Source organism: Macrobrachium rosenbergii, chromosome 37 (genome assembly GCF_040412425.1).
Source record: "Macrobrachium rosenbergii isolate ZJJX-2024 chromosome 37, ASM4041242v1, whole genome shotgun sequence".
NCBI classification, from domain to species: Eukaryota; Metazoa; Arthropoda; class Malacostraca; order Decapoda; family Palaemonidae; genus Macrobrachium; species Macrobrachium rosenbergii.
Window position 1 is genome coordinate 37,629,220 of NC_089777.1, and position 20,091 is coordinate 37,649,310.

Consider the following 20,091-nt stretch of genomic DNA (forward strand, 5'->3'; position numbering starts at 1 on the left):
CACACACACGCACGCACACACACACACATATATATATATATATATATATATATATATATATATATATATATATATATATATATATATATATATATATATATATATATATATATATATATTAAAGAATCCCACAGGAAAATGACAGGCAGCAGAAGTTCAGTACCAAGCGCTTTCACGTTTATTAACGCATCGTCTGGGCACAAATGAGACAGATGAAAAGAAGGTTACAAAGTAACCCAGACGATGCGTTAATAAACGTGAAAGCGCTTGGCACTGAACTGAACTTCTGCCTGTCATTTTCCTGTGGGATTCGCTTATACACTGAAGTCACGTGCATCTACTGTGAATTTTAAGCATATATATATATATATATATATATATATATATATATATATATATATATATATATATATATATATGATAAAAAAAAAAAAGCAAGACACAAGCAAATGTAAAGTTTTGGAGATGTCATGAAGACGGTAGATGTCGCGCTAGCATTCAAACATTAGAAGAAGCAGTTCTAAAAATTAATGGTCACACCCATCCGCCGTCTGCAGTGGCAGTAGAAGTCGAAAAGGCGAAAACGTATGCACGTCAGAGAGCTGAGAACACTTACGAAGCACCAAGTACTATAATCAACAAATCTCTGGAATATATGTTTCAAGCTGCCTAACCGACAAGCGATGCGTATAGTTGTTCGGCGCAAAAGGAATGCAGCTAACCCGGTTCCTAAAAACCCAAGATCCATTGAAGATTTAGAATTTCCTGAAGGATGCGAAGTCCATAAGCCCACGCCTGAAACTGGGGGAAAATTTTTCATAATGGATCTGGGGATTTTTGGTAAGGAGACCTGGTTGATACATCTAGCAACTTCAACCATCTGGTATGCTGATGGAACATTTGCTATTGCACCTCAATTATTTCTTCAAGTTTACATTATCTTAGTCAAGATATTCGATGGTGTCCACCCCATACGATATGAACTCTTGCAGAATAAGCAGCGTGCAACATATGTGGGAATGCTAGAAATAATGAAGGAGATGGTACCATGTGCACTGCCCAGTGTCATCAACTTTGATTTTGAGCTTGCAGTTTTGACAACCATGAAAGACTGTTTTCCCGATGTGCAAATCAGAGGCGCTTTGTTTCACTTATCTCAAATTTTACTAAAGCAGAACAAAAGTCACGCGGGTCACATATTTTCGTATAATAACAGCTGGGACTTTGTTTTACAGGTAAAATTGATACTAGCTCTTTCATTTCTCCCAGTAATGACCTTGCCCGTCATGTGAGGAGCTAGTTCCGCTTTTGAATTGGTTTGAAGACAACTTCATTGGCCGTGCACACCGGAGAGGAATTGGGAGAAGGACACCACTGTTTCCCACAGACATTTGGAACATAAATGTTTCACCGAAGGCTTCAAGGAGAAGATAGAACTAATGATCGTGCTGAAGCGGCGAGCAGAGGGCTGCGTGCAGAGCTAGGAATGTTGCATCCAACAATTTGGAATTTCATTGATGAGCTGAAGTTAATCCAGAAAGGACGTGATGAATATTTCGAAAAACTTACAGTTGGTCATGAGCCACAACAAAAGTTACTGGAATACAGAAAGGCAGACAAAAGAATATCACAAATTGTATCGCATTATGGCAACAGAAATGAAGTCGAGTATTTGCAAGCTATTGCGCATAACTTATTAAACTAGGTTTCCTGAATTTTGTATTTTGGGCTATTTTTAACTGCCTTATTTATTTACATATTAGAATTAGTATGTGTAATTTTAATTAATAAAATATTTTGAATCCCGGAATGTTTCATTAAAATAAATGTATTAGTATATTAGAATCAGTATGTGTAGTTTTAATCAATAAAATATTTTGATTCCCGGATGCTTGTTCAACACCTTCTCTTTTGTTTAGGAAATTATTACTGTCTTATAATTGTAAAAGTTATGTATGGTTTTTTAATGCTTCTGGCGCTGAAACGGCTGTTGCTGAAATTTTTGAAGCTGAAATGTCTTGGCACTGAAACGACTGAGCTGAAATGGCGTCGCTGAACTGGCGGCGCTGAAATGGGCTACCCCGTTCCTGGTCCCTTCCAATCGGGGTATGCGACATTGCCATCTGTTCAGAGCTAATCTTCATCTTCAGAGCATCTGTCTCGACGTAACCAAGCGACTATCACCTCAGTGACTAAGATGATGGCCGCCAAGCACATTCCGATTCCCCATATTACACCAAGACCCTGGAAGAAATATTTACAGTCACCGTTCGGGTGTATAAATTTATGCAAACTCTTCAAGTGTTCCTAAGAATATGGTCTCCATGGAGACGGCTAAAGGAACAATTTTTCGTTATTATTGGATTTCTGTTCTTCATCTCTACTTCTATAATAAAAAGGTTTTGCAATAACCTTTAAGAGCGTATATTTAACCTTCCTCATGGCCGTACTTTCCTAATCCTGTTCTGTTTCTTCCTCTTGTAAACAAACACTGATTCCGGCCATCTCAAAGAAAGGTGACCATTCTAATTCTTTCAACTACTGTCTTATTTCTTCAACTTCCAAGGAACAACTACAATATTCAAAACTTTCTTCGGCTCTCACTTTCTTCAACACTTTCAATCAACTCCATTCTTTCCAATAACAAATATGGCTTGGCTTCCGTAGGGCAAGATCTCATGGCTACCTCCTTTCATATCTCAGTGATGGCTGGTTACCTTAGCTGCAGAACCTTACAGAATCTTTCGTCATCATTCTTCACATCTCTAAGAATCTGATGGTCTGTAAAAGGCTCAATTAGTCAGAAGTCCCACTTAGGCGCTCTTCCTCTGTAAATCTATCTCTAGTTGCTTGACCTGAACTCTACCGATTTTCCTGTTCATGATTTTAATATGATTCACCCTTAAAAAATAGAAAATAAAAAAAGGGCTTAGGTCTAACTGAACTGAGGTCATCGGTGTGGCCTTGAAAGCGGCACCTCCGGAGCTATTTTTCCACAGTAAGTTATTTTCTTTTTCCGGTTTAATGAAGCTTTATGTTAGCCTTATCTGTCACTGTTTCGATTATTGCTCTTGTCTCTAGAGTGTATCATCTTTAGGTTCTCTCCTCGACAGAACTGAACCAGAGGCACTTTATATGACTGCTGGCTGGTGTAGATTAAGCCGGTCTTGAGTTAGCACGGCTCCCTGCCCTAAGATAGCCTATAGGTGTGGGTAGGTGTGAAAGAGAATAATATAAGAGGCCTAGCGTTGACCTCCAGATCCTTTCCGCCAAGACAGTTGTTAGATCAATGACCTGCTCCTTATAAACCTCTCACTTCAACGATTTCCTTCCTACTGTTCAGTGCCCTTCCATTTTCTCTGACCACGCGGCACCCGTCGGACAACCTTTTCACACATTTACTGTTTAAATCAGTGGGGTGACTGTTTCTTTCCCTCCACCACCACGCTTATACCTAGTGTGGGACACGCCGAGTAACCTACAATCAATCAACCTTCAGGCTTACGATAGTTAAGGGCACTGGATTGTTCGTCTCACTCACCTCTGCACCAAAAGACAAACATCGTCAAGTAAAACTGCATTATATTAACCACCGAAACTTCGTGGAAACTGTGAACTTGGGAGTCAATGGGCTTGGTCATTCCTCGGAATTTTCTCCCCTCTGTATTTCAAGAATCATTTGAAGTTTTTTTTTTTCCAAGCGGATTTACTACCACTTAACCAATGGTACTTGGTTCCCTTCAGTGGCTAGTTAAAACTACATTAAATTTTTGGGATGGAAGTATGTACTTCATTTAAATGGAAATGAAATATGAACGAACAAGGATTATTTATATATATATATATATATATATATATATATATATATATATATATATATATATATATATATATATCGAATATCACCAAATCATTGGCATACCAAGGAACAGGAAATATAATTCAGATGCTGCAAACATTAAAAAAGAAAACCTATAACCAATTACGACAGAAAGACACTTACATACTACAGAAGACGACCATTAAATTCTACAAAACAAAAAGGCGAAACTATTACGAAGATGTTAAGCGAATAAAACTCAAAACTATTACCCAGATGCTGCCAATGCCGATGGGATCCATCAGCGCGACTTTTATTGGTGGATTTGCGCAGGCCGTTATGTTGTTGCTATTGGTGTAGACCCAGTACTTGTATAGACCCGCTTCTACTATACGGCGAATTCTGTTGAGAGAAACCTTTATTTTTACGCATTCTTTTTATTTTCATTCCTTTGTTCCTTGAAGAAACTGTTAGTTAATATTGTCTTGGGAAGTTATTATGTCTGGATTTGTAATGCAGCCTCCTCTGATTCTATTAAAATGCTATTTTAATTATGTGCTGTACTTGGTAGCTCTTGATTATCAAATACTGCTAAAAAGTATTTGGTAAAAAAGAACTCTGGTCTAGATACCAGACGACCGACAAGAAGCCAATTTTGGCTTCAGCTTGGTCAAATGTACTGAACAGGAAACTTCTAAAAAGTTTACACTTGACAAAGCTGAAGCTAAAATTGACTTCTTTTCGGTCAGGTAGTGTATAGAACAGCGCTCTGTCCCTCGTTCCTCGTAATAAATTTCCCATATGTATATACTGTATTAGCGTAACTGATCTGTTTGTTCTGGGGAACGAAAAATCTTAACGAACTTTGAATTTAACGATGAAACGGTTAACCTCAATATAATCAAGTAGATCAGCGTATAAAGCATCTCAAAAGAAATTTGAATCCAGTGAGAGGACCTCAGTGCCGATCATAAATGCTACTGCCTTCATCTCGAGAACCCCGAAGGTTTACAAAAGGAATCCTTTGGGTTCTAGAAGAGAGGAGGAAGTGAGGGTGCTGGCTATATCCTATGTATCTGGTACATTTTTTACCTTTCTGCACTCCAATATGTTTACATGAAATTTCACAAGATGACTCAGTAAGATGCATATCTCTGGCATAATAGACATGGGAAAAACATTTAGGCATACGATAAAAAGTTATATTCTTTACATATCTATATCTTTTCCGCTGATGAGCTTGGACTAGCCTAAAGATAGCATTGGTTATGATCAGTCCTAAAAAAATCCCATAGTAGACCTCTCTCTCTCTCTCTCTCTCTCTCTCTCTCTCTCTCTCTCTCTCTCTCTCTCTCTCTCTCTCTCTCCTTCTATCCGCAGACAGTTTTCTTTTGTGTGACAGCAATTACCGGCTATTCTTCCCCGTTCTAAAGGAAAATTCAATGACGTAATCTTACCTGACATTAATAGCGGGTGTGAGAGGGCTGTTCTTCTGAATGACCATGGCATACATCGTCGGGACGAATTTCTCCTTCGCTATGTAGAAGTCGCATCGTCCTTTAGGTCGAATGTAGGATAATATCAATACAAAATACGCAACCGTAAATGTGAGAATTGGTAACATGTTAAATCTTATTTGGGGGACCAAAATTGTGGCAATACGGCTTCTAATTCCAACCTTGTGAAGATAATCCTGAATCATTTAGAAATATTTAATTTCTTTATTTTCTTGAACTGAAAATAACGAGGAACTTTTCCCAGGATTTACATCACTGCTACCCAGAAACAAAATTGGAAACCAAAATATAAAAACCCTAGGAGTGAAAAAAAGAAACTATAATAGAAAATGACATAAAAAATACAAATTAACAAGAGAATAATACATACAAATGAAAGTTGTATAAAATTACATATAAGACAACCATAAACAATCGAAATGGTTCCCTACCTGTCAGAGAGAAATACTTGTCGAAATACAGGAGTGCGGTCGAGACGTCGAATATCTGGATGTAACCTTTGTCTCTGATGAGCGGGTAGTAGATCATGAAGTCCCTCATCTTCAGGTCGACATACCGCCCGGCCCTTCCCTGGTCGTCAAGCTTCCTGATGTCTCCTGAAGGGACCCTCTGGGTACAGAACAAACAGAGCGACTGGTGCAGATGTTTGACTGTAGTCATATATGGTCTATCTCTTTAACAGTGTATGTGTGTATGACTGGAGTAATATGATAGACTGCTGAATAAAACAGTTCAGGTAGATATATGGTGCCCGTCCCAAGAATCAAAAGTCGGAGACCGAGTTTAACTGACACAGGTGGACTTCAGAACTCGGTTAATAGAATAGAATATAGAATTTTGGCCAAGGGCCAAGTGCTGGGACCTCTGAGGTCATTCAGCAATGGAAGGGAAATTGACAGTAGGGTTTGAAAGGTGTAACAGAAGGAAAACCTCGTAGTTGCACTATGAAACAATTGTTAATGAGGCTGGAAAGTCAGATTGAAGAAAGAGAATAAGAACGGAGATACAGTAAAAGGAATGAAAGAAGTTGCAGCTAGGGGCCGATGGGACGCTGCAAAGACCCTTAAGTAATGCCTACAGTGCACCACGTGAGGTGCACTGATGGCACCACCCCGCTACGGGGAGAACTCGGTTAATGATGCTGGAAGCAGTAAGCAAGACAGCGATTTCGACTATTGACTGTGGCCTTTGGAAAATTCGAATGGCAGAAAGTCCAAGTGGCAGCAAGAGCATTTGTAGATGATCAGGAAGTGAAGGAGGTGTTGTTCTCTTGAGTACATGATTAGAATGCTTGCATGGCAATGCAAGTAGTGGTGATTGTACATACATTAAGACAACAATGTTTAGGGAGAACAGACGGAAATATTGTATGGTTGAAATCGCGTTCCTGTAGAGAAAGAAAACGAGACGCTCCTGTTTTGTCCTGTCGACTCCGATGATGACGATTGACGAACACACGAACACACACGTGTTTGGAAGAGACAGCGTCGGGGCTCTTACAACTCCACCCACTAAGCTTCGTAACACCCATTAGGCTACCTTTTCCTTCACTAACTTTATGGAAATCACTTCAGTCACTTTCTTTCCTTAAACGGCAAAGGTTTGGTATTCTATTCCTATACAAGCTTGATGGTGTGCACTACTCTGCGCTGGAACCCGGCGCTGCCCGTCATGTCTCCCCTACCTTCCCGATCACCTACCTACCCCGCCCCGGGTAAACAGGTGTTCAGGAGGAGGGTGGATGTGTCATGTCTCCCCTACCCTCCCACTCCCCTACCTACCCCACCCCAACCCAGGGCGGACAAACAAGAAAGATCCACTTGAATTTTATTATTATAGAGAGATGTTTTTCCTTAGTTCATTTTATAGGAATTTTATACTGATATTCTTGTTTAAAAACCAAAAAACTTTCCCATTATACCCAGTTTGAATACTGCAAACAATCAGAAAATTCACCAATTGCCCTATCTTACGGTTTTATAGTTTGGACTATTGCCACTTCATCTCCTTGAACTTTTTTTTACTTAGGTAGTAAGCCTAAGTAGGATCTGGACTAGAAAAGCGCATTAGGTCACTTGTGCAACTGAGTTTACTCTTAAAAAGAATAAAAAAGACAAAACAAGAAGGTATAAAGATGAGTAAAGTTTGAAGCATGCAAAAAAGATGAATGGTCAGTAGCAAAAGCAAAGACACGGCTACTGAAAAAAGAATTTAAAGAGAAGGAAACACGAAGAGAGAGAAAGATACACAAAATATCCAGGAACCATGACAAGGCAGCCAGGGATTTCACCCAAGTTAAGCTGATAGGATAAGAGGTAACGGTTTTGACAACCAGGATAAGATCGAGAATAAATGGACATACTGTAAGTACTTTGAAAGTCTGCTAAATGAGGAGAATCCAAAGGCAGTGATCAAGGGTGGTGTATCATATGAAGGGTTGACTCCCGACAATAAGTAGAGGTATAACAAAAAACTAAAAAGTTACGCGGAGAAGTAGCACAGGGAGTGAAGAAAAGGAAGGACAGGTCAAGCTACAGTCTCCTTATTTCTGATTGCAGCTACGGATATCTCAGCAAATTTTCCAGGTACCATAATAAAAATTTAAAAAAGCTGGCTAAAGTCTCCCGCCAGGTGGGGAATAAATGCGTGATTGTACTAAATCGAGGATGGCCAACCTGTGACGCATGCGCCAAAGGCGGCTAACTGAATTATTACAGAAGGCGCACTGAACCCAAGGGATAATAAAAATAAAACCATGCATGCTCATGCCAAAAAATAACGATGAAGAAACAAATATAGAATAAGGAAATGAAATAAATTATCTATAACAATAATAAGCGAATAAATAAATAATATGAATTTAAGTAACATAGCTAGAAATTAGTTTTACTGAAATCAAGTCTCATCCAAAACAACAGTAATTACTTTTACTGATTTCGTTGCTCCGTTAGCATCGAATAGTCATTAGTAAACGTCATCTTCTTTTAACAATAATCTGTATTTGTTAAACAAAAAATATGATGAAGTGAGTGGCAACTTGAAAGAATGCACTGAAAAAATCAAATTACTGCAAGAGGCCTTTCATAATCGTTTTAGTGATTTTGCTGAAGAGGAAGACTGCATACTTGCATTTATAAATCTACTTTCACTTATTGAACAAAAAAATTCTGAAGATGCCTCGAAACTTATAAATGGAGTTTATTGAACTGAAAATAAATTCACTGCTGAAATACAATTTTTATGAATTTCCCTCACCTCAGAGTCTGCTTCTGAGATAATTCATTTTTGGCGATTATTACCCTGTGAGAGTTTTCCAGAACTGAGAAAATTTGCTCCGAGTTCTATCTGTCGTTTTGGAACAACATGCAAGTGCGAGGAAGCATTTTCATCCATGAAAATGATCACAAACAAACTGAGGCCACGATTAACTGACTCAAATTTGAAGAAGTGTTTGTTGCGTTCAGTTACTGATGTGACTCAAAATTTCAGGTTTCGTGAAAGCGAAGCGAAGTCAAAAGTCTCATTCAAGTTAGCAAAGTTTATCTTGACCCCATGAAAACCCATTTTATTTCAACCACTAAATGTGTCTACACTGCCGTAAAAGTGTTAAATAACTGTATGTGATCCTCCTAAATATGTCCATGTTTGTCGCTTCCAGTAACTAATTTCACTTGAAACATCACAAACTTGGTGAAATCAAAACTTCATTGAAATTGTTTATCTTGTCTTTATATGAATTACTTTCATTTAAAACTTCTTATTGTGTCCATGCTGTCAAATAAATATCTTATATTTTATGTATAACTGCTGAATATCCCGTGTTTGTTGCTTTCAGTAACTAATTTTCAAAGGAAACTCCAGCGTGTCGTTAAAGCTCATCTTGTATTTATATGAAATTCTTTTATCTAAACTGCTACATGTACAGTATTATCCACATTATCACACACACACACACATACAACATACATATATATATATATATATATATATACATATACATATTGAATCTATTGTATAACTACCAAATGCGTTCATACTACCATACTTTAAACGACTGAAGTGGGTACAAGTTTGCGCGGCGCATCTGGACTAAAATTGAACACAATTGGCGCATGGGATGCGAAAATAGGCCACCCTTGTACTACACCAATCTCTGAAATTAATGTTGCCTTCCGTCCCATGAAAAAATTAGATTTGACTTTCTTGCACTCTGTCTCATTTAATCCTAAAGATAACTATCCTGACCTAGACTCATAATCACCATTCATTCCATGATCAAATGCAGACAGCTACCGAAATGGTAAACAGATCAATTTCAACATCTGGGGATTAAACCGCTCTCCATTAAAATATCTCAACTTTGTCGAAAAGGCTCTTCCTTAACTACCCGGTAGTTATATTCACTTCTCCTGGCTGCAATATAATATACATACATACACACAAACATATATATATATATATATATATATATATATATATATATATATATATATATATATATATATATAATATATAAATGCTCATTTATTGTATGTGTGTGCGTGTGTGTGTGTGTAAGTGAGAGAGAGAGAGAGAGAGAGAGAGAGAGAGAGAGAGAGAGAGAGAGAGAGAGACAGAGAGAGAGAGAGAGAGAGAGAGAGAGAGAGAGAGAGATGTGAGCATACCTTCAATATGTCGGTGTAAGACGTAAACTGCTCAAGGATGATTTTCCTGGAAGAGGCGTCGATGACGTCCCTCGCAGTCTGAATCGGATGAGGGATGTACCGAAGGGCCATCAACGACAGGAGGTTTCCGTCGTAACTCGAGGTCACCAGCAGGGACACGATGAGCCACGAACCCAGCAAAGGGCGATGCCAGCTCTTCACCACTCTTCCGTCAGAGGCTGGAAGATGAGAGAAACTAATTTTTCGATGGATAATATTGCGTCACTGAAATTCTGACATTTTAAAATATTATTTCATTAATAACATGCAAATAATTATGGATGCACCAAACTCAGTTTGGTAAATCGTAATGTGCCAAAATACAGGCGTCATTTTTGACATGTGATCCATTTCTTTGACATAGGTCTACTAAACTTTTGACTGCGGGCTGTAAATGCCTCACTGCCTCATGTACCAGTCTGGAGAGAGAGAGAGAGAGAGAGAGAGAGAGAGAGAGAGAGAGAGAGAGAGAGAGAGAGAGATTACGAAAACTACTCACCCTGACCCATAGGAGGCTGGGCATAATCAAACAGAGCACTCCCAAACCTTTGCACCAGTCTTGAAGTTGGTTTCTGGATGATATCAAACACGAAATGAGAAAAGCTAATGACTAGAAGACTTAGAAAGAACGCCCCCCATACATTAGCCGTGAAGGGCATCAGAAAACCCCATGGGTCGATTTTGGCACTTCCCCTGGCTACCACGAAGGACAGGGTGTCAAAAAAGAAGGGAACCGTGTAGTCAATAACCTGGTTTCGGCTCTCGATGACTTGGAAGGGTCCTAGCGCCATGTCGGCCTCCTGGGAGGGAAAAAGTTCAGCTTAAATCAAACGGATGGGAAAGGGTCCATGGCCCACGAAAGCAAAAGAAGACAATATCAATTTCATCTGAGTAAATAAAAATAAAATAAACAGGTGTATTTTTGTGTTACTTTTGAGAAAGCTTAAGGTTTTGCTTTTATAGGTATTCCACAATGAAAACAAAATAAAATTGATACATATATAACAAAATATTTATTCAGGTTTGCCATCTACTCATCAAAGAATAGGATTACCATAATGCAAAAATATACATATACCCATCATAAATCATTACGATTAGTCATTCGTAATTCTAAGTCAAGGATAACACGTTACTGTCAGGGCTACCAACCTTTCTGACAACCTGGCCAACCATTCCCGACCAAGTGCCATTGGCTAATCGAACTCCCGAGGTGACATCACGAGGAACCACCTGCTTGTACCTGCAGTGATGTGATGACAAAACATTTAATACATTTTCACTTACTTTCCTTTTGCAATTTTTCATGTGGCTGAGACATTGAGACTCAACGATTGGATAAGAAAAATATTTCAGATTTACTGAAAAAAAGGATCGAGAGTGATTCACACTTGAAACAAAAGGAAGCGGTTCAAGGATGATTTAGGCACTAACAAGTCTTGGTTTTCTTCGGAGCCATTCGCATTTAAAGGAAACAGCTATGAAAATGAGTCTTATTTCTTTCCTTGAGTCACTGCTAACCTCTCAAACAATGATGTGGAGGCAGGAATGTAATAAGTAAAACGATGCTTCCGCAACTTTTACTGATAAAGAAGTGTGACAGATTATTCAACACCAGCACATGTTCCTCGCCATTGTGACCTTGTAGCCAGTAGCGCCCGCAGGTGGGTGCGGGGAGCACTTGGACACTGGCCCCCCTCTCTAAGTCGAGTTAAAAAAATATATATATATATATATATATATATATATATATATATATATATATATATATATATATATATATATATATATATATATATATATATCAACGCAAACAACGAATTGAGGAAAACCGCAAAGGTTTTCAAGGTGTAATTCACGCTATAATTTTTCTAGGTCGTCAAGGACTATCTCTTAGAGCACACACACAGAAAGTGGGAAAATTTTAGATTGCCCTACTGGTGAAAGTAGTTCAGGACATCGCACATCAGGACATCGAGAATTACTGAGGTTTGCAGTGCTAGGGGTGATCGTGCTCTAGAACAACACCTCAAAAATGCAAGCAAAAACGCAACATACACAGGTCATGGAACACACAACGGTTTGATAGTGCATCGACGAGGACTTATCTGAAAAAAATATCAGACAGAATCAGAAAAGCAATTTTTTTTTCTCTCTCATTGCCGACGAAAGTACTGACAATCAGAGAAAGGAACAACTCTCTATCAGTGTACGATATATAGGTGATAATAAGATAAGAGAAGATTTCATTGGTTTTTATGAGATCAGGGACTTGACTGGGCGAGGTATTGCTGAAACCCTTTTAGAAAAATGAGCTGTCAAAAAGGTGGTGCAAGTGCAATGATTTGAGAATTTAAGGGATGACAAGCCATCGTCTCGAAGCAAAGCCCTGCAGCATTTTATGTTCATTGCGCTGCACATTCTTAAAATTTGGTAATTTCCAAGTCAAGTCAGGTAGCCGAAATTCGTGACTGTTGGAGTGAAGTATCTGAGGTTGTTAACTTTTTTCATGTCTCTCCACAACGAACAAACGTTTTAGAAGAGTTTGTTACGAAAGATGCTGTTAGTGAACAAACTAGGCAAGTGAGATTCAAGCAATGCAATGATAGGAGATGGGTAAAAAGACATAATGCCATCATATTGTTTAAAAAAATGTTGCCATGCATTGTTAAAGCGCCTGCGGAAATAGCCACTTGGAAATCACTAAATTATTCTAGAAATTTGCTCAAGGAATTAGATTTTGAATTTGTTGTATCTCTTTGCATATTTGAAGCAGTTCTTACTGAAACTAAACCCCCTCTCTAAAACGATTGCAATCAGCACAAACTGATATGCCTGAGTGCTCAACCTAGATCAGTTACAGAGCAGAATGTTACTGAAATGCGAGCTAATGACAGGCTTCCAAAAATGTTTCACATCTGCCACGGAAATTTCAGCTACCTTAAACATTGAAGTTAGAATGCCCAGAGTAGCTATCAGTCAGCGATACAGATCTAACCCCCCATATAGTAGTGTAGAGGAATATTATAAGAGAGCCATTTTTTTGCCAATTTTGGATTTCGCCATTGCTCAGTTTCATGACAGATTTCCTAATTATCACAGTGTTGCTAGGTCATTGTGCTCACTGATGCCAAGTTATTTCAGTCGCACGACATTCCAGGACTTGGTTCCTGCACTGAATATGTATAAAAATTATATACTTGACCATGTAACCGATGCTGAGGAATATGAAGTTGAACGCAAACTTTGGAGAGGACAGTTGGAAAGGATTCTCTCCCATTGTTAGTGTGCGAGATTTTAGAAAGGTGTTCTAAAAATTATCCAGTAACTAGGCGGCTGTTACAAATGTATGCATCTTTGCCTGTTTCTTCTGCATCTGCCGAGAGGAGCTTTTCTACCCTCAATCTCGTACAGAGTTTACAGAAGAGCAACAATGGGACAAGATCGACTGAATGGTCTTGCCAAATTATATATTCACCGTGCCTTATCAGAAAATCAGCAGGAAATTATTTCTTCTGTTACCGATATATATTCTAGAAAGGTCAAGAGGCGACTTGGCTTATTGTAGTTAAATAATTTGTCTTTCACGATAATCTAAGATTACTCAAAGGCGCCACAGGATTTTTAAAATTTCGAAAGAAAGACCAAATTCATATACCATTTTGACTTTTGAATCATTCATTAATAATTTTGGTATCTTTTTATCGCAAAATTAATATTGCTTTATTTGGAATAATATCCGAAAATAAAGCAGTATTTAAATCTGTAGTTTGGTGGTACCGCTTTCCTAGGTGGGGCTGGGTCTTCATCAATTTTGGGGGAGTGGGTGATATGGAAAAGTTATTAATAAATATTAGACACTGAGTATCTATCATAAGCGTCTGTTAGCCAAATTTCCTACTTAAGGGCTGAATCCTTCAGGTTGTTGAATTATTTCTAGTTTTTCTCTATCCACTATACAATACATCTGTTATTGCTGATGGAGCAACATCTACTGCCTTTCCCCAACTTCAGTTGGGCTCCTAGTTTTTCTGTTTTCTCATCTAAAATTTCATTCTCTAACAGTCACCTCATCCGGTCTACCTATTCTTTCTCCTTTGCTGCTGATTCAAGGTTAATATCTCCGCTTATTCCCATGGTCTCCTTCTCGTTTCATACTTAATAATTTTCCTCATCTAACGTCTCTAATTTTCCTTATCTATAGACTCTAATCTTGCAGACACATCGGAATGGAGTTTGTCAGGTTCGTGATTCCAAGACAACGTCTTCTTGTTTCACCTTTTCCTCTGTGGTCCAGATTTTTATGCGTTTTGATGAAAATTCTTTATTAAAAATGTATTTGAGCTTCCCACGTCTATCAGCATCTTAGCTGTTCAATTGCTTCAAGTTTTTCGCCGAGGAAAACCCTAGTTCGGATTGCTAAATCAGCTAAAAACTGAAGCTTTTGCGCAGTTATATTTTCTACATCCTAGTAGTGTCAATACACATCTATACTACTATCAGATCGGCTACTGCTACTACTACTAGTATTAATAATTACGTGAAGTTCATCGTCGTGGCGAGAATCCCCAGCACATACGACATCGGCCCCGCGACTAGGAAGTTGGTTGGGATTCCCGCCAAAACCGTTTTCGAGTTCATGTCCTCTAACCTCAGCCGCGTGTGCGTAGGCCACGAAACCATCGAGATGACAATCGAAGGAGCCTCCTTGAACCTGCAGAAAGAAACAAAATAATTATGGATCTTTTCGTCAGTCATGATTAGGGAAGATGATCAAACATAGTACTATAAGAAATGATCGTTACTACACGCCCTTGCGTGGGATTTTGTAATGAAGGTCAGAAGAATTTATCTTCATTGTAATTTACTTTTTCATAAAATACATAAGTAAATCAACACAATAAAGCAAACTTAAGAAACTAAATGGGCAATAAGGTGTCTATCACGTTTTCTGGACCATTCTTTTCAGTAAGCTTCTGCAACCTTCCTATATTCATTTGTTTTTACTTACAGTATATTAGCGAGAACCTTCTAACGCTTTTTTGATTACTTTATCTCTAAACGACATCAATAGGTTTTAATTACTATAATGTGCCGAGTTTTTTATTTCTAAACTCTTCTTTTCTTTCACTTAATTCTTCCCAACAGACGAGAGGGGAGGAGGGTGGGGTTAAATCTAAAACGCCCAGTGAGCACGGCCTTTGGAGCTTGGACAGATAAGGGACCCTTGGGTTTCCTGGACCACTAATTTCTCCACTTAAAAGAAAAAACTAATGCGATACGAGCACATGATTATCGTCACAGCAAAAGGAAAATGAGAAAAAAGTGAAAGACGTGGATAAATAAAGGAAAAAAGGGAAAGAAGAAAGTGTGAGAAATTAAAGTAAAAAATGCGCCACCGAAAATAGATCTATCTTTCGGTGGTCTCGGTATAACGCTGTGTGAGTCGCGGCCCATGAATCTCTAACCACTCACCGGTGGTGGCCTGTCCTATACCGTTGTCAGATTATGGCTAACTTTAACCTTAAATAAGATCAAAACTACTGAGGCTAGAGGGCTGCAATTTGGTATGTTTGATGATTGGAAGGTGGACGATCAACATACCAATTTGCAGCCCTCTAGCCTTAGTAGTTTTTAAGATCTGAGGGCGGACAGAAAAAGTGTGGATAGGACAGGCTAAGCCGGGGTAATAGTTTTCTTTTACAGAAAACTAAAACTGCTGAAGATAATTTAGAGATCTGAAAGATGGCAGGATGTGAGAACTAAAAAAACGTCTCAATTTCCTCCCAGAAATAACTCATTCTGTCTGATTAGCGACTATATATGTTACTTATTTCTCAAATGTTGTTTACTTATATATTTATTTCTTCGTTGAAATATAAAAATTATTTGCATCTGTGCAAGAGAATAAGACGTCTTGTCATGGACGACCATAAATACGTCATTATAAGTTTAGTTCCCGTAAAACTCGTAATAAAACAAAAAATCTTCGATAACTGTAATTTTGAATATATTGACTCGGACACAGTCTCATCTGCATTCCCTTCTCGTCTCACATAGGAGTTTTGCAGTGAGGCACTTCTCATGAGTTTTAAGTCCATGTAGTCCACCTGTAGAAACAGTAACCAAGCATACAAGCCCTGAATAAAACCTACAAACGAGGCAGAACCCAGCCATCAATTCAAAGCTGCGAAATCAACGTGGAATGTAAAAAGCTCGTGGCCTTTCCTTCCTGATCCGCGCCTGACTCCCTTTCCGTTTATATCTAAATCAGTATCATAAACCTGACTCCTATAGTGATGAAAGCCTAGCTTGCTCTCCCTTTAAGAAAATTAAGCATACTTACATATCCTTCTTTACCTGAAGTACCTATAAATGTTTTATAACCAACAAATGTTTCTTTATTGAAATTACTTCTACACCTGAAACTCGTACCGTAATTTAACGTCTGCTGGGCAATTTACGACAAGGATGAAATATATGCCTTATTTGCTTTGCTTAATACACTTTCATCAACACCATTTCCAAACGAATTGTTTATTTCCTGAAATTTTCTTTACAAAACAATGAGAATTTTTTTCGATACAACCTGACTTAATGTCTCTTCATTTGGCAAACAGCTTAACAAGACTTGAAAAGAAACCTAATTTCCTAGAGGAAACAATATACTGTACCTGAAGTTCATCTGAATAATGATAAACACAACCAGCTCCACATTTCGTACTGTTTTTGCCCGCTCTGTGGTTTTGATCTTATTTCATATTTTACCGTTTCAAGTGTTTCAAGTTTTTTTATGTTCTGTCGTTAGGTTTTATCTCTATTTTTTTCGTTAAGGTGATTCTAAGAAATTGTTCCTATCTTCATACTTCTTTACAGCGGAACATGACTCTCCTCTCCCTAGCACACACACACATATACACTATATATATACATATATACATATATATATATATATATATATATATATATATATATATATATATATTATATATATTACACACACACACACACACACACACACACATATATATATATATATATATATATATATATATATATATATATATATATATATATATATATATATATATATATATATATTTGTGTGTGTGTGTATGCGCTAGAGAGGGAGAGAGTCCTGTTCCGCTGTAAAGAAATATGAAGATAGGAACAGTTTCTTACAATAACCTAAAAGAAAAAATAGTTAAAACCTAACGACAGAACATAAAAAAACTTGAAACACTTGAAACGGTAAAATATGAAATAAGATCAAAACCACAGAGCGGGCAAAAACTGTAAAATGTGGAGCTGGTTGTGTTTATCATTATTCAGATGAACTTCAGGAATAAGTTAAATATATCTTAGTTCAACCAGACCACTGAGCTGATTAACAGCTCTCCTAGGGCTGGCCCGAAGGATTAGACCTATTTTACAAATATCATATATATATATATATATATATATATATATATATATATATATATATATATATATATATATATATATATATATATATATATATAAACTAGAGACTGCAACGGAATTTCGAAAATCTGTGAAAACAGCTACCTACATTATCGAAAGTATTATGTTAAAAATCACCTAAAAAATAAAACCCCATTTCAGTTTCATACTCACATGAAACCTGAAGGATTCCTCTGGAGGTCTTCCAGAACACCGGGATCCGTAAGGACTTCCCTCAGTGGTAGACCCATTGCTCGAAAGTCACTAACTTACTACCTGAAAAAAAAATGAAATTATTGTGGATTAGATCTTCCAAGGACTGGCGTTACATTACCGCGCAATTTCTTCTAATTATGGCTATAAATTTTTGTATATCATATGGATAATATGACATCCTCACGTTCCTGTGAGTGCCTCTATTTCTGCTTACAACATTTTATAGTCCACGTTTTTATCTAAATCAACTAATCCAACGGCTGAGATTATAATAGAATCCTGCGCTTGCCTTGTCGCACTTAAAACAAGTTGTACATTAGATTTTTTTTTTTTAAATAGTTCATTCAATGACAAAGACCACAATACCCTGTTCCCGTACTTTATTCTTCAATATTTTATATATTACTCACTATTACTGGAATATCAGAGAAAAAGCCGACCCCACTCCTACCCTGGTCTCATTCGCTGTGCACCGAACGTGAGCTCAGCCTCGACTGAACTCCCTTCAAGAAGTGCAGAACCTCTTGATGCAGAAGTGTCCCTTCGTTGGTCACGTGACTCAGATGATCCTGTACTCCTGAGTTAACTACCTGTCACTTCTGATAAGGTCAATCAGCAGATTTTCTTTGTATTAATTTGCCTAAAGTATTCGCAAGACTGGCAGGGCAATCAAAGTTTAGAAGATGCGTTCCATATTGATCACCACGGAGAACTGGCAAACAAGTAGTCTTGTTTCGGTTACCTATTATCTTTGTAGTTCAGAATTCAAACTGGCCGCTCTTGAAGACAGAGAGTAGGCCTAATCCTGCTTTTTGAACATAAAGCGCAGACTTGAGCTAAAAAAAAATTAACCGAAATGAGAAGGGTGTGATGCACACTTTCTGTGAAGGGAGAATATTCAATTGTTACCATAAAATGCCTCTCAGTATCCTTCTCTATAAACAATCTTTTTGTTCATTTAATTCATTCACTTTCTTTGGCTTTATCCTCTGAAAACCTCTTCGGCAATACCAATTGTTTTGTTATCTTAGATGATCATGGCTCTAGCTAACAGTGGTTTTTGGAGAACAGACTAACGTGAAAATATTAATTTTGTTGTTAGTGATTCGCAAATTTCTCTGCCACTAAGTGGCTATTATCATTATCATTTAAAATGAGGAAACCTTTAATTGGACAAGTATAAAATGTCATTACTTGTATGGCAAGCTTACACAGGATAGAATGGCCACGTTTTCAACTAAAGGTGGGGAGGGATACATAAATACAGATTTGGCGGTTTTGGTTTTAAACCATGCCGGTTTCAGTGGAATAGCAAGGGTCCTTGTTCATAATAGAGGTCCTTCAATGAAGAAAATAATATGAAGGTTAAAAATAGGCCTTGTGTTGATCTTTTGACTCGCGGATATCGTCAGTACTGGAAATTGCTTCTATTGATCAAAAAGTCAATGTCGGAAGTGTTGGGATTTGATTAACAGATACAGTATAATATATCTATATACATGTGTGTGTGTATGAGTGTGTGTATGTATATACTAACCTGCTATGTCAGGAAAAAAGTAAGACAATGATGCGGTTGGTTTTAGATTAAGTTAGCTTTATGCCAGGGCAGGGCCTTGTCTTCGGGCGGCTCGTAAACGCGGTAAGGTGTTAAAAAGACTGGTGTGGACTTTTGGACTCTATCAACGTATTGCAACAGTAAAGTAAAGATGTTACAGCCTCTCAAAAACCCGTGGGAGTCGGCATGAACAGCACTGCCACGGATATCGTTCCATTTTCAAGTAGAAACAATCAGACCTCCGGTACTGTGCCAAGCTGCGTAACAGCGTGACACCTCAACAGGATGTGAATGTTAACTGTTGGGAACAGGAAACCATCACTTAGAACAGTTATTCTGTCTAACATAAGGATCCAGGGAGTTGCTGGCATCCAGACAAGAGAGCCATGACGGAAATATTGTATGGTAGAAGTTGCGTTCCTTGTGAGAGAAAAAGGGATGCTGGAGTATTGTAAGAGACCTCATCGCGCGATCGCGGTCTCTTTCAAGCACACGTGTGTGTGCCTGAGTCATACCTTCGGAGGGACCCAGATAAAAACAAGAGCATCCCGTTTTCTCTCTCAAGGAATGCAACTTCTACCATGCAATATTTCTGTCTGTTTCTCCCTAACCATTGTTGTCTCGATTTGTGTACAATCACCACTACTTGCATTGCCATGCAAGCATTCTAATCATGTACTCATAATGTTCCACCGAATCTTCTGTATCAAACTGTATGTATGTTTTTCTGTTTGTGAAGACGCCAAACGTCTCGCCATTTTTTCATATATTATGCTACTGCATTGTATTCATTAATCTGTCTCGAATCTCATGCAA

General features: G+C 38.0%; 2 protein-coding genes across 2 annotated transcripts; both read right to left on the minus strand.

Moving 5' to 3' along the window:
• Positions 1 to 417: 417 nt before the first annotated feature.
• LOC136825497 (uncharacterized) lies at positions 418 to 10,214 on the minus strand. The gene is made up of 5 exons (XM_067082052.1): positions 10,002 to 10,214; positions 5,769 to 5,946; positions 5,278 to 5,377; positions 4,093 to 4,222; positions 418 to 2,244 (listed from the first exon to the last, which is right to left on the minus strand). Exons 1-5 carry the CDS (start codon positions 10,110 to 10,112, stop codon positions 2,134 to 2,136), a joined length of 630 nt encoding a protein of 209 aa, XP_066938153.1. The 5' UTR covers positions 10,113 to 10,214; the 3' UTR covers positions 418 to 2,133.
• A 317-nt stretch (positions 10,215 to 10,531) lies between these two features.
• Positions 10,532 to 17,780, minus strand: LOC136825199 (glutamate receptor ionotropic, NMDA 2B-like). Its single transcript, XM_067081224.1, has 4 exons — positions 17,679 to 17,780; positions 14,581 to 14,754; positions 11,193 to 11,283; positions 10,532 to 10,840 (listed from the first exon to the last, which is right to left on the minus strand). Exons 1-4 carry the CDS (start codon positions 17,753 to 17,755, stop codon positions 10,532 to 10,534), a joined length of 651 nt encoding a protein of 216 aa, XP_066937325.1. The 5' UTR covers positions 17,756 to 17,780.
• Between the last annotated feature and the right edge of the window lie 2,311 nt (positions 17,781 to 20,091).